The 14556-nt window shown below is 48.9% G+C and overlaps 1 protein-coding gene across 1 annotated transcript; it reads right to left on the bottom strand.

Moving 5' to 3' along the window:
- Positions 1–235: 235 nt before the first annotated feature.
- On the bottom strand, positions 236–6474 carry LOC116856857 (death-associated protein kinase 1-like). The gene is made up of 3 exons (XM_032840522.1): positions 6359–6474; positions 386–608; positions 236–243 (listed from the first exon to the last, which is right to left on the bottom strand). The coding sequence occupies exons 1-3, from the start codon at positions 6452–6454 to the stop codon at positions 236–238; spliced, it is 327 nt and encodes a 108-aa protein (XP_032696413.1). The 5' UTR covers positions 6455–6474.
- Positions 6475–14556: the final 8082 nt, after the last annotated feature.

Genomic DNA, 14556 nt, shown 5'->3' with positions numbered 1-14556 from the left:
CGTTCTGGGGCCAGTATTGGATCTGTGCAACCTGAAACCTGTGTTCGTCCAAGCTCGGTGTGTCTCCAAGGGCTGCTTCGCGGAGTAGAATACGACACCATTCTGTGATTGGCACATTTTCCATTTGGACCTCTGTGTCCGTGACCGTGATTTTGGGGAGGCCCTGGCCTTGCTATTCCTGGGTGATCTGGGATCGCAGGCCAAGAAGCAAATGGACACAGGAGCCAAAGCTGGGCTAGACACCTAGAGCCAACAGGGCAGTGAGATCCGGTTACCAAGGGCCAGGGAACCAACACAAAGCCACCACTCACTCTAGACCTTGACACGGGACAGCACAAAAGCCAGCACCTCAAGCAGAGACAGGAGCCGGGGTGGAGGCGCCTACCTGCGGGCTTGGATGCCAGCGGGGAGGGCGGGAACCTGGTGGAGCTGGCGGAGGACAGTCTGGGCCGGCGTCTCCGGAAGAAGCTTCTCAGCAGCCCACACCTGAGCGATTCCACCAGCGTGGTCTTCCCGGAGCCCGAGTGGCCAAACAGCTTCAGTTTGATCCTGGATTGGAGGTTCTGCGTGGGTCGCAGCTGCTGGATGAAGAGTCCCCGGTGAGCGTCCTAAACACGGGTGCAGGGGGCCCAGTTAGTCACAGAACAAGAGAAGGCTCTGAGCAAATGGCCAGCGCGGATGCTCCCAGTTTGGAACCCCCTCGCCGTGTCCTGCCCGATCCGGGATTTCTTTGTGAGGAGAAGTTTTAAGAGTTACTGTCTTAGGAACTTTCACACGTGCCATGCAGTGTTAGTAACTGTGGTCCCGTCGTGTACAGTACATCCCGGCACTCATTTTCTAACTGGAGGTTTGTAGCCTGGTCGGCGATTCTTACCCATGGTGCACAGAGGTTTCGTGGAGTCCTATCGTAGCCACAAAAAAATTCATGTAAAGTGCAAGTAACATACAATTCCCTGTTTCAGCCATTTTAAAGAGGCCTGAAGCTCCAAGGTGTTACTACACGTACGATGTGTGCAACCAGCCCTGCTCTCTGGTTCTGGAACATTCCATGACGTAAGGAAGCTGAGCCCATCAGCAGTCACTCCTCCCTCCCCCGCCAGCCCCTGAAAACCGCCTATCTGCTCTCTGTCAACAGCTTGCGCCCAGGTCCATGGCATTTTGATGCACAAGGAATTGGTTGGAGCAACTCCTGTGAGGTCGCTGATTACCAGGAGAAACAGGGTTGGCCTGTCCACCTGGCCAGGGGCGCCTGCTGCTTTCTGCTTGGAGGGGTCCTGCTTCCCCGGCACCGTGACTGTACCAGATGCTGAGAAGGAGGGCATCACCAGGTACAAAGACAAATACGGTGGCGGGGTGGGCCCTGATAACCTTCCCCCTGTCCAATCTCTCATCCCTGTAGGGAGAAGCAGGCAAACTCACAGACTCACTCACTCCCTCACTCGTCAGCATTTACAGAGGCCCCCGTGGGCTCCGTACAGTGCAGGGAATAGGAAGGTCCAGACTTGGCCCAGATCCGTGTCCTGGGGAGACACAGGTATGTGAACACTGACACCAAACACAGCAAGAGTGCTTCTGCGGGGATGCTATGGGCAGGGGCCCTGGGGACCCAGATAGACCACCTCGAGGCTACATAGTGAAGCGTCCCTCCCATGCCCTTGACTCCATCCTGCCTCATAGACAGCCTCGTTATCCACCCCCAGCCTGATCCTGGCTCCAGAACAGGGGCCCACTGGAGCTGTGGGGTACAGCCTCAGGAGGATTCCTTCCCCGACCCAGGATGGTCCCACTCTCTAACCTATTGACGTCCGGCATCCAGGGGACACCTCCTGCTGGGATCCCTTCTAGAACATTCTTCCCTGGGAGGCTCTGGCCCAGGTGGGGCTCTCCATTGTGACTCCACCAGACTGTAGGGTGGTGTGGGACGCTCTCCTCGTCTCGACTGGGAGCCAACTTAAGGGCAGAGACAGTGTCCCCAGCACCTGGAAGGCAGGTACTCAATAGAGAGGTGTGCGAGAAATGACAGGACTCAGGGGGACCCCGCAGGAGCCTCTGGGAGGGAACTGCCTGCTCTTGGTCTCCTGGGACCTCAGGTCTGGCAGACACTACGTCCACTTCCAAACCTGGGGAGGGGGGTTTCCTGCTGCTGTCCTCCCGCTGAGCCACTGTGGCTTTCTCCACCACCCAGCAAGCTTACCTGCTAGACACAGCTCTGCTGAGGGCTCCCTGTCCTCCCCCAGTCTGTGTGTGTGACAGGGACTCTCCTTCTCCACGCCACAACACTGCCCCCTAGCGGGCATGGTGGAAATGGGTAGCGGCTTTCACAATGAGAAGGGAGCTGGGGGAAGTGCATAGGACTTGTGCCCCTATGATCATACAAGGTCCCAGCACCTGGAATTCTCCTGAAGCCGCCTGACTTCTGAATGTCTGCTGAGCATTTATGCAGGAGAAAAACCAGTTCATGATTATCTGAGCTTAGGACACCTGCATTTTACATAGAACGATGGTTTGGGGGAGAACATGGTTTAATACATGCTAATATTTCCAAGAATGTAACTTTTTAATAAATTGGTAAAAGAATATATATATCGGTATAGATATCTTTACTGAGCTCTGTCCCTTACTTTTGAAAATCATGTCACCATGTTCCTGCCATGTTTGAGTCACTATCCCAGCCACCGGTGTAAAAAGGGGGCCCTAGACAAGCTTCCTACCTGCCCCACAACTGGGACCCTGTGACATTCAAACACACCAGTGAATTCCCCTCATGCCTTTCCTGCCATACCCCATCTAATCTCCAATAAGATCCTTTGCCAGGGCTCCTCTCTGCTTCTCTCACTTGGATGGGCTCCCACCCTGTGACCACCGTCTGTTCAGACTCTCTGAGCCTGTGAGGTAAGAAACACCGTGTAAGAAACTCCTCCCCTCTGCCTGTTTCTGCACCCGCCCCAAGGTGACCAGCTCAGAGAAGAAGGCAAAGCAGCAGGTCGGGCAAGAAGCCCGCACCTTGATGTTTCCTCTTAGCAATTTCCGTCCACCGACCCACCTGCTCCATGACTCAACTTCCCCAATTGTCCTTGCTAAGGTCCAAGCTGAGCCACTCTCTCTCCTGGCTACAAACCCCACTGCAGGCCCTAGAACACAGTGTGCCTCACCATTCCAGCAGGGGTCAGAGCGCTGGATTGCCAATCCTAGTGTGCGCTCGCTGGAAGAACCTTAAAGTAGGAAATCTTTTTTAATGACCTCATTCTTCAGAACTCTCTCTCTCTCTCTCTTTCTCTCTCTTTTTTAAAGATTTTATTCATTTATTTGACAGAGAGAGACAGTGAGAGAGGGAACACCAGCAGGGGAAGTGGGAGAAGGAGAAGCAGACTCCCCATTGAGCAGGGAGCCTGATGTGGGGCTCGATCCCAGGATGCTGGGATCATGACCTGAGCCGAAGCTTAACGACTGAGCCACCCAGGCATACCCAGAGCTCTCTCGATTGAGCTCTCATAGTTTGGTCATAGAAATTCGCTTGCATTCCCAGCCCAATGGTGCCTGATCAGTCAGGCTAATTATAAGCCAATTTCAATTATGTTTCCTCACCTTATCCCTTGAGTGCTTCTTCTGTCCATATCACCATCCACATCGCAAAATGCTGCTAAGTAGAAACTGCTCTCTTCTCTCCCTCCTGTCCCATTTCCAAGTATGACCCTGTGGAGGGCTGCAGGCCCTGAAATTTAGCATCATGGTAGAACAGGAAGTCCCATAGATTCTCTAGCAAAACCCTCTTTAAAAATATGTTTCTAGGGTGCCTGGGTGGCTCAGTCGGTAAGCATCTGCCTTCAGCTCGGGTCATGATTCCAGGGTTCTGGGTCCCACATCGGGCTCCCTACTCAGCAGAGAGCCGGCTTTTCCCTCTCCCACTCCCCCTGCTTGTGTTCCCTCTCTCACTGTGTCTCTCTCTGTCAAATAAATAATAAAATCTTTTAAAAATATAAAATGAAATAATAAAAATATGTTCCTAATAACATGGAGGACATTAGGAGAAGGAAAGGAAAAGTGAAGTGGGGGAAATCGGAGTGGGAGACAAACCATGGGAGACTGTGGACTCCCGGAAACAAACTGAGGGTTTCAGAGGGGAGGGCGGTGGGGGGTGATGGGTATTAAGGAGGACATGCATTGCTCTGAGCACTGGTTGTTATATGCAAACAATGAATCATGGAACACTACTAATGATGTATTGTATGCTAACTAACATAATATAATAAAAAAAATGTTCCTAGACTTGTCAGCTGATTAGAAGTGAAAACAATGGGGCGTTTCTGTTGCCAGTCTAGCCCATTTGCATACCTCTGGAATGACAAAGCAATTTAAGACCACCCCCCCTTCTGTGCAGATACAGACTTCTCCCCAGGAATGTGTTTAGGATCCACATGAGGGGGTCGAACAGATGGTGGCTCACCCCAGGGTGTCAGGAAATGCATGGAGGTGATATTTTTTATTTCACAATGAATGGGAGAGGGGAGGCAACGAATGGAGCTGCTTGGGGTCCTTATGCCCAGCAAGGTCAAGAAGTCCCACCAGCCCCAAAATGCCTCCCTCCCCCAGAGAAACATTGGAAACATCAAAGAGGAAATGACATGGGAAGGAAATGGGACAAGAGGCTCCTTAGTAGAAACTGCCCTCTTCCTCTCCCTTCTCCGACCTCACAGCTTGCGATCACTCTCCTCTGCCATGTGATGTGAGTTACAACAGCAAACACGTCCACTGTCTTGGCTTCTCTGTGGGGATTGCTGCCCCTGTGACAACCTACCATATGTCCCTGCTGACCTATTCTCCAGGTCCTTCCTGTGACGTCTCAGTCATTTTCAAGAAACAGATTCCAGTACCAGTTATCCCTAGACCCCAAGCAGCTACTTATTTGGAAAGTGATTGATTGACGGATTGATTGATTTTTTTTAAAGACTGTGGTTAGAAACACATGGCAGCCAACTCCCCCCTGTCTGGCTCATCAGGAAGCCGGGGTCTAGGGCCCTTTGAGGGAATGACTGAGGCAACCAGACTCGCGGGTCTCACTGAACACGGAGTCGAGGAGATGCTCCTGAATGGAGCAGGACCTGGTGAACCCAGGAAGGAGGTCAGGGGCTTACTACACAGCAAGTGAGCTCAGATCCGGAGAAGAACCCCCCTCCCCATAGCTGAGGAGGGATCAGCACAGATGCCTTGAGCCCAATGAAGGGCACAGGAAACAGACAAAATCAATTCAGTGGATCTAAACGGGGATGGGTCGGGGGGTTGCTGGGTGGCTCAGGCTCTGATTCCCGGGTCCTGGATCGAGCCCCGTCCTGGCCCAGGGGCTCCCTGTTCAGTAGAGTCTGTTTCTCCCTCTCCCTCTGCCCCTCCCTCTGCTTGTTCTCTCTCTCCCTCAAATAAATAAATAAAATCTTATTTTAAAAAAAGTGAATCCTCACAGTCAAACCTGTGTTGTTCAAGAGTCAACAGTATTACACAAAATTTGGAGAAAATACATTAACATTTAAAGCAAAAAGTGTGAATCACACTAGTAAAATTTCAAACACCACTGTTAACACTTTGTTTTTATGCTTTAAAAAAAAAAAAAATTACAATGTGCACATAAGATTATCTTCTGCTTTGAAGCCAGGAAGAAATTAAGCATTAAAGTCCAGTGGCTAAAACCTCTTCAAAAATAATGGTCAAAACCTGCTTATCCTATAGCTGTATAAGAATTTACCAGTCATTGTTGTTGCTCTGTTTTTCATTTTTATAACTGTATTATAAATAACACTGCTATGAATATCTTTCTGCATAAAACTTTTTTCCCTACATTTTTCATTTCTTTAGGATAGAGTGCCAGACATGGAGTTCCTAGCTTAGAGGGTGTGAATATTTCGAAGACTCCTGATACACATTCCTATGATGTGGGCTAGAAAGACACCCCTGCATTTACTTGTTTGTGTCCTGTTTCCTTAAACCTTAGAGCAACAGTGTTTCCTAAACCCGAGCATATCATGTGACATCTTGGAGCTCAAAACATTAAGAAAGAAAAGAAACTGTCAGCTTTCTCATTTCCTGTTTACTTTATGGGAATAGTTATTACAGAAGGGGTGGGAGGAGGGAAACCAGGCACAGAAACTGTAAGGAAGCCAAATGATTTCCAAGTCCAAACACAGAAGAAGAAACCGATGGGTAGCTGATGCATTTATGCTAACTGTATTCAAACCACAGGACAGGGAGAGATGCCTTTCCTACAGCCTGTGTGTCCAAAGCCTCATTTTGTTCAACTCATTGTACAAAACGAAAAAGATAGAATTTTTCCCATAAAAACAATATCAGGCCAAAAAACAGAATTTCTCACCTTTCGGAGTCTTGCAAGCAGACCTGCTACGTGTTCGTGCTGCTCTGATTTAGCGAGCTCTTCTGCTGTCTTCCCGTCCTGTTGGAGAAAAACCATTAGTGTCTTTCTTTCATGGGAGAGCTGTTTGTTCCATCCACTGGTTCTGCTGTCAGAGGCCGAAACAAGCGTTAACAGGCCTTAGAAACAAAAAAGGTGGACACTATGTCCTCGATTCTTTCCCTTTCTGTACAGTCCTTGTTTCATTTCCTTATTGGTTCTGCAGGGAGGGAAGGTGAGAATTAAAGAAAAAAAAACATGTGCACAGGTGTCTGGAAGTCCATCCGTGAGATGTCTCAGACCCACCGGCTTTCCTCACACTTGGCACCTCACGGGCGTGGGGGTGGGGGGATGACCCCAGACGCTGCACCTCCCTCCCAGAAAGCCGACGATGCAGACTTTCATAGATGCCAAAGTCCAGCTGGTGCTAGCTAGTGTCTGAAATCCCTTCCACGGACAAACCTGAGCACTCACGGAGGATGTAGTTACTGGAAACTTCTGTGCATTTCAAAGAAAAGCCTTAGTTTTACAGACGATTTTGATGTAAAGATTTTCAGTGAACACAAGAGGAGGAAGTCAGAGATAACGGCACCTTTTAAGGAGAGAATTTTCACAAGGCTGCCGTTTCACAGCGAGCAAATTCACTTCCACTTCCGCGCCGGCAGTAAGCAGGAGCCGGGCTGACACGGAGCGCCCCGATCACCACGCGCCCGGTCCAGGCGGCCTGCTGTGCCCGCACGTGCGCTCGGGGGCCCTTGCGGGTGGGGACCTCCGGCTGCTCATCCGTGGGCCACCGAGGGGGAAACAGAGGCTGAGGGGCTGTTCTGCTCCAGTTTTAAAGTCGTTACTAATTCGGAGTAGAAAAGGCGAGGCCATTTCTGTGCAAATAAAAGCAATCTCTTTTCAAGGATACCAAGAAGCATTTCGATCCCTCTCCTGCTCAGGGCTGCTCAGCACAGGTTACAGCTGCATTCCCGAGGAAGCTCGGGCTGTCGGAGTCTCACGGACAGCACATCTTCCAGTTTCTCCTGCGTGGGGCTTCATGAGACCAGTGTTTCTCAGCCTCCGCACTGCTGACATTTTGGACCAGATCATGCTCTGCTGTGCGGGGCGGTCCCGGGGAATTGCAAGGTGTTGAGCGCCTCTGTCTCTGGTCTCTGCAAGGACCGTCCTCCCCGATTCCTGACAACTCCAAGAGTTTTCAGACATGGCCCAGGGCTCCGGGGGGCGGGGGGGGGGGCGAAATCACCCCAGCTGAGAATAGCCGCCTTAGGCTGAAGCTGGAGGCTCACGTGAGAGCTTTACAGTGCGCGCCCCCCCTCTGCTCTCCCTTAGGGATCCCGGGTGTCTCCAAGGGGACAGTCATCTTGTTGACCTGCAGGGGGCAGCAGAGGACAGGCCAGAGCAGAGGGAGAGGCTCCTTGGGTCCTTAGCACACGTTTTTATATATATATTTAAATAGAAAGGAGAAGGAATTCCTCTCTAGAGAGTACATGGCCAGCGTTGTTTTCACGGAAAGACAGGTCTTTGTTGCTCTTGTTTAGACGTCAATGTGAGCATCCACGAGGCACCTGCCCACGGTGCCCCGGCCTCATTCCCCCAGCATCTCAGGTAGAAGGTGACACCGCTGCAGGTGAGGAAGGCCTGTGGGAGAACTCAAAAGACCCCTGCCCCGTGGCGTGTGGCAGTCCGTTGTCGTTTGCGCATAGCGGATGATTTTCACATTTAGATCCTGGTTTGATAACTTCCAGTCTGTGAGGTCTAACAAAGAAGGTGAAGGAAGCAAGATTTCCTGCAGTGATTTCACATTGTGATACAGTTTTAAATAGCTATGAGGAACGTGTCCTAATTCTGTCCTAAGAAGCATATAATTTTAATTTTATGACATCTATCATTTATCTACTTACATAGTGTGTAAATGTGTATATCAATAGAGTTATTTTTACTTAATCTATAAGGCATAGTCTTGGAAGTTGCTGGTTTGCCTTTTCTTTCTTGTTCTTTCCTTTTCCTTTTATTTTATTTTTTTATAAATAAAATGTTTCTTGTTGCATTAATTTGTTGAACTTTCATTCAAAAGGGATCCTTTATCTCTGTTCTGTTTTCCTCCTTTGGTACCCACAAAGCAGACAAACCACACTGAAGTCCAGAAAGTCCTAACCTGTACCCCCATATGGAAACACCTAGCTTATTCGGGGGTTGTTATTACCAAAATTGGGAATGGAAGGGGAAACGGGAAGAGCCCAAAGGATTTTCACATTTGTTCTCACAAAGAAAGGAGTCCCTTCCGTTGTCCTTGAGTGACCCAAACACATGCCGAATCCTGGAGTCCTAGTGTAGGCACTCGGGAAACTTTGTACAGATGTGCGGGGAACGGCCTGCAAGAGTGAGAGAAAATCTACAGCAGAAGATGTACAGCTCCCGCCCTTCCTTCCACACTGAGCCAACGGCACCCAGCCGTCAACTGGAAATGCCAGGTTTGACCTGCATGGTAGCACTAAGTGACAAAACCTGCATTTAGGGGGTGTCTGGGTGGCTCAGATGGTTTAGCATCTGCCTTCAGCTCAGGTCATGATCTCCAGGACCTGGGATTGAGGACCACGTTGGACTCCCAGCTCATTAGGGAGCCTGCTTCTCCCTCTCCCTCTCCCCATCCTCCTGCCTGTGTTCTCTCTGTCTCTCTCTCTCAAATGAATAAATAACATCTTTCTTAAAAATAAAAAAACCTGCATTTAATAAAATCTCAAGACAGTTTTAAACAAAAGAAAAAAAGATTTGAAGGAAAAGACTAAAATCGTAATGTTGATTTTCTTTGTGGGCCTGGGAATACAGTCCACTTCTGTTTTGCCCAAATTGTCCACCATAAACATGGTCTATGTTATAATGAGAAAAAGAAATATAAATGAAACAAAACTAAAACCTATATGTAAACATGCCTGGAAAGGACCTCACTGATTGAAGCTGCGGTTGCCTCACAAGAAGTGATGCTGTTGCCTTGTGTCACCTCTGTCCTGAATGGTCACTTCACTCTCTCCTGCTTCATAGAGAGCATCACAAGGGAGGGACATGGCACCAGGACGCTGGACCCAGAGGTTGGTCTTGGAAACCATCTGTATGTAAATTCCAGAGAAGGATCAGGTCCCTCATGGGTCCTGGAGCAGCCCTGCACAGAACATGGAGGGCGGGGAGGTGGAGTCCTTGAGGGTCTGGCCCTGGGGACCCTAGGGAGAGGTTGGGAAAGGAGCCCTTCTTCCCAAGAAGGATGTTCTATTAACAGGGGAAAGGGGCGGAGGGAGGATGCCAGACAAAGAAAAGCAAAGGACCATAAGGGTCTATACTTGTCTTTGATTCAGGTGTCGGGCTTGGCGCATGTTCAGAAGGATGTGGGCCATCTGGGCTCCTGAAGTGCTGAAGCCATAATGGGAACCATTACAACCCAAATCTGAAGGGCTTCAGGACCACGGAGCTCACTGCCCCTTCCTGGGAAAGGCCATGGGGGCCTTTTGGGGTCTTCAGTCATGAATTCAGACAAGGCTGAAAGTGTCTGCCAAAGTCCCACCACAGGGAGTCGGCTCTGCCTCCTGCAGGAGGGAAGAAACCAGAACACGGGTCACCTCCTGGGGCCACAGTGAGACTCTGTCAGTGCAAGGTCCCGGGAGCCACAAAGACAAGCTTTGGGACCTTTTTCTTAGTGTCTCAGTGAAGGGCACTTGGGAACAGGCTCCTCGCCCCCTCTGGGCGGCACTGCCCATGGTACAAAGCCCCCTCCTGGGCTGCCCTGGGCGGCCCAAGGTCTCCATATGGACAGGAGCTTCCCAGGGTCCAAAGCCTCTGTGAAATGTGCTGGAGGCCACCATGGGAGTTCTGACTGGCTCCAACTCTGGACGGCACATTTTGAAAAGGAATTAAAACTATAGGTGGAGATTCTGGAGGACAGTTTGCAGAAGAGGTTTAATTACAACTTAGGAGTCTCTGAAATGACAAAACCACATTTGGCCCCATTGATGTCCAGAGTCCATATGGGTTTTACTAAACCTTGATGGTGTGGCCCTAGAAAAGCCCCTACAAGGTGAGAGTCTGAGCTCGCTCTTCCTACATGCACAACAGCGACGTGCCTGCCAGGGGAAAATATGAGAGTGTGGTCAGGAGAGCTGAGCTTCAAAAGGAAGGCCGTAGTGAAGGGAAAAAGATAGTTCCAGGCTGGAAGATGGAAACGATCTGGGGATGGATGGTGAGGATGGTGCCCAGCACTGGGCGTGTGCTCGCTGCCCCTGTGCCGCACAGGGAAATGCAGCTCAAACGAACAATTTTATATTCTATTTTGCTGCAACTTTTTTAAGTAGAGAAAATATATAAAGCTGGAATGTAAAAATATCCAGGTAGCAATAAGGATTGCAGAGGAATGTGCAAGATTACCTTACCCATGGTGTGTGGAACATCCAACAAAGCAGGATCCCCAAAAGGAGGGGAATAGAAAAAAAGATACATTTTGTTTTGGAAGAATTTCATGTTCATTATAAGAAAAAATATTTTCTTTAAGATGGTATCATAGGAAGAACAGATAAGAATTTTGTTTGGCATCTTTTCTCTTTTTCTTTCCTACACAATTTTCCTCCTTCAGTTTCAACTCATACTTGGGATAGCGCCATATCTTTTCAGGACTTCAGATTCTCGAGGATGTAATCAGGCCAAACTTTATGAGGAGTAATGTCGTCTGATTGATTATCCCCCAGATGTTTGCTGAGCACCTATTATGAACACTTGCCCCCCGGGCTCACAACAAGGACACAGAGACAGGTGACCGTGTACCTGCTCCCCCAGGCCAGTCACGGGGCTCAAGCCAACAGCCGCCTGAAAAATGGGCTCCTGGGGGCTCTTTCCAGAGACTGCAGCTGTGCTCTGTCTACCACCTGAGGGTGAGGTCCGACTTTATCTTTACAACGAAAAGTCACGCACTGCTGAGAGGCTGGAGCCCCAAACCCCTTGGGCACGGAACTCAGTGACTTCCAGATGTGGGCCAGGAGGGGGACAGAGGGCAGGTCCCAGCTGAACACCCTGGAGGAGGGAGGGCCAGAGAGGAGTCCCTGAAATGAGATTTTAAGGGGTAGTCAGCACCCTCCCATAGCACCCCTGGAAATGTGTGTGGGGCGGAGCCAGACATGCCCCAGGGGACAGCCGCTGATCTTCCAGAAAGCCCTGCCTCAGAGGGCTGGTGGTGACTGTCGTTCCCAGGGCCATATCTCTGCTCTGTAAGGATGAAGGAGAGTGTGGGCATGAGGAGGAGGGGCAGGAAAGAAGTTCCACAAGGATCGACAGCAGAGGTGCCCCGGGATGGGGCTGTGATGTGCCCTCACCCTGGGGGCTGGTGTTTGGTGAGGGGGGCCTGCCTGGCCTGGGGCCCAAGGCTGTGACTCCGACCTGTGGGGCTCCTATCGGGGGCTCCTGTCAGGGGCACAGAGCAAGGACTGAGTTCACTCTTGGTGGGTAATGTGCCTTGTCCTTGAAATCACAGAGTCTTACAACTAAAAAAGTCTTACAAATGGTTTGCTTTAACCTCAGTCTTTGGGTTCTGAAAACAAAGGGTTTAAGAGATTTAGACCAAACTAGACCATCAGTCATTAACAATCCACACTAAGTGTCAGGGCATCTGACCTTACCTAGGGCCCGTTATTCTCCTGTGGTATTCATATGGTAATGGACTGTGTGTGTGTCAAGTTGTACACGTGTATGAGTATATTGTGTGACTGTGTATGCATATGTGCGCATTTGTCTATAAATGTGTGTGTGTTGTGTGTGTTGTATACAAGCACATGTATACTCGTGTCTGTGTCTCATGAGGTTAAGGATTCTCTGGCCCTGAAGACATGTTCTCCTGGCCCAGAACCTTGGCCCTGAGAGATTCATCCACGGGTGCCCATTTCCCACAGTCGGAGACAAACAGAGCCGGGTGAGGGCTGTCTTCCTCCCCACGCCTTTGTGCTGTCCCCACCCCTGAGGGAGACCACGGGGTTCTGCAGGGCCTCTGGCTGCCTAGCACAGTGCTGTCTTCCAAGAAGACAGTCAGTCTTCTTGGAAGTCACCCTCGAGGGAGTCCAGTCACCCTCGAGGGAGGTTGCTGCCAATTCCTGTGAATCATGTGACTCTGTGACCAGTCCTCACACGGGAAAGAGAAGCCTGGAATTTATTGCTGACGGTCCAGTGTGCTGAAAGTCAGCAACCTAAACCCTTCAGGGTCAGCCCTCCCTGGAGCTCGGGCAATGACCCTCTTAGATTTGGGGGCAATTTGATGTAATGAAAGTTTTTATTCCCTTCCATTTTTTTCCTAGACATATTTTAATGTAACTGAAATAATATAAAAGGTACAATTTTATAACCTGCCTTTTCTTAGTTTTACTTAATGTGTCATAATAGCAATAATTCAATGTTACGCAAAGTTCTTCAGAAAGCACAGTGGTAATGGCTGTACACTGGGATGGTGTGGCCATGTCCCGATTCCCGACCCTGAGACACTCAGTCATTCTTCCCTATTAGAAATAAAGATGCAATATATACTTTCATGAACTTTTTCCCTGTATTTTGGATTGGACGTGAAACTTCTTTTTTTGTGGGTTTGTTTTGTTTTGTTTTGTTTTTTTGTTTTGTCTCATGATGATTAAAATCCAAGGAGAGAAGCACTTCTTGCTAAGGGGAAAAAATGCATTTGTAGTGCTCACTCTGTTTGGTTTCCATTTTTCCCAGAAAGCATTATTATATAAAAAAACTGTTGACACACCTTCTAATCCTTTAAATACAGTTTTTGCTACCTATAACAGATTTCGTAATACCCCTCTGAGCAAAAGAGAAAGATTATCCAATCATTCCAACATCATGAGAGATGAAAATGATTAGTTAATCATTATAATTATTGATAGTTTAGAACACTTTCAGCTTCAAAACTCATTCTTGGTAATGCCACGCACATTTGTAGGAATGGTTTCAAATCTGGTGACCACCCCCCATCGTGGTTTTTTTTTGGGTTTTTTTTTTTGTTTTTTTTTTGTATGTAAGCTGTAAGGTTTCCCGACATGTGGAAGTTAGTGACTCATTTAGTGACTCATCAGAATTCTCATTGAACTGACAACACTATGAACTGGTCTGTGGTGGTCTGTGTCCTTTTCTGCCTGGTTTGAAGGGCCGAGTTCCACTGCAGGCTCCCCTCACTGGGGCTGCAGCCACACTAGGATTCTGGGTTCTTCTCTGCATGAGGTTCCCCTGCCTCCTGGCTCAGGTTCCCACTTCCCCAGCGTCCTCACAACCTCGTGCACGAGAGCCAGCCATCCAGCTGGGACCCTGCCCACCTTGGCACTGGGAAACTACCGGGGGAACTTATCCGTCAACACAGGCTGTAAATAGAGAGGATCCCACTGAAGACCCTTCCATGGACAGGACACCCAGCCATGGAACCACCACACGGAATGGGTTATCGTGTGGAATGTTCTGATTTGTGGCTTTATCTGGTGACATCTAACTTATTCCTCATAAATGGACAAAAGTGGACATCAGGCTTGAGTAGGTTTCATTCCTCATTTTGATAGGAAGCTGTTCTGAAAATAAGAAATAAAAATAAATTTTACTAATAGTGCCTCCAGAATCTGGAGCCTGAAGCTCTTTTCCAAGGGAGACGAGCATCTCTTCTACTGCCTCTTAATCCCTGAGAAGCCCTACTGCGTCTCAGCGGCTCCCACACTTTGGCATTTTCATGGAGAAGTAAGATTTCATAAAGAACATGGGGGACCGACACTTTGTTTTCCCAAGTAAGACCACTCAGAAAAAGCAACAGCTGCTCGCTGTTGTCACCAACATTGCAAAACACATTTTTAAAACCGTGTAATGCCATGAAGAAGAGAAAGAGCAAAGTTTTAAAAATGATCTGAGAATAATGGATATTTCTTTTTTTTCAATAATTTAACCTAAAAAAAAAAAGTCACCCAGTGATCTCTTTTTTCTCCAATTCACAAGACTAGTGACCAGACTGCTGTGGGCAGTGTGGCTTTCAAGTTCATTATTGTTTAGTTTGTGCAGAAGCTGTGTGTAGAAATAGACAGCAAGCTGCACAGGCCCCTTCCCATGAAATATTTCGTGGCCTGTGGACTCCATCCCCTGACACTAGAAAACTCACCCAT

This window comes from Lontra canadensis, unplaced genomic scaffold, assembly GCF_010015895.1.
Source record: "Lontra canadensis isolate GAN:19392208 unplaced genomic scaffold, GSC_riverotter_1.0 scaffold113, whole genome shotgun sequence".
In the NCBI taxonomy this organism is placed as follows: Eukaryota; Metazoa; Chordata; class Mammalia; order Carnivora; family Mustelidae; genus Lontra; species Lontra canadensis.
The sequence above is the reverse complement of the archived record's forward strand: the minus strand, read 5'-3'. Positions and strand labels throughout refer to the sequence as shown.

Bases quoted from the DNA above. Each gene is read 5' to 3' on its own strand.
- LOC116856857 (XM_032840522.1), bottom strand. From the start codon at position 6,454: ATGGTTTTTCTCCAACAGGACGGGAAGACAGCAGAAGAGCTCGCTAAA. The intron at 609-6,358 runs GTGAGAAATTCT...ACCCGTGTTTAG, and splicing joins TGCTTGCAAGACTCCGAAAG to GACGCTCACCGGGGACTCTT.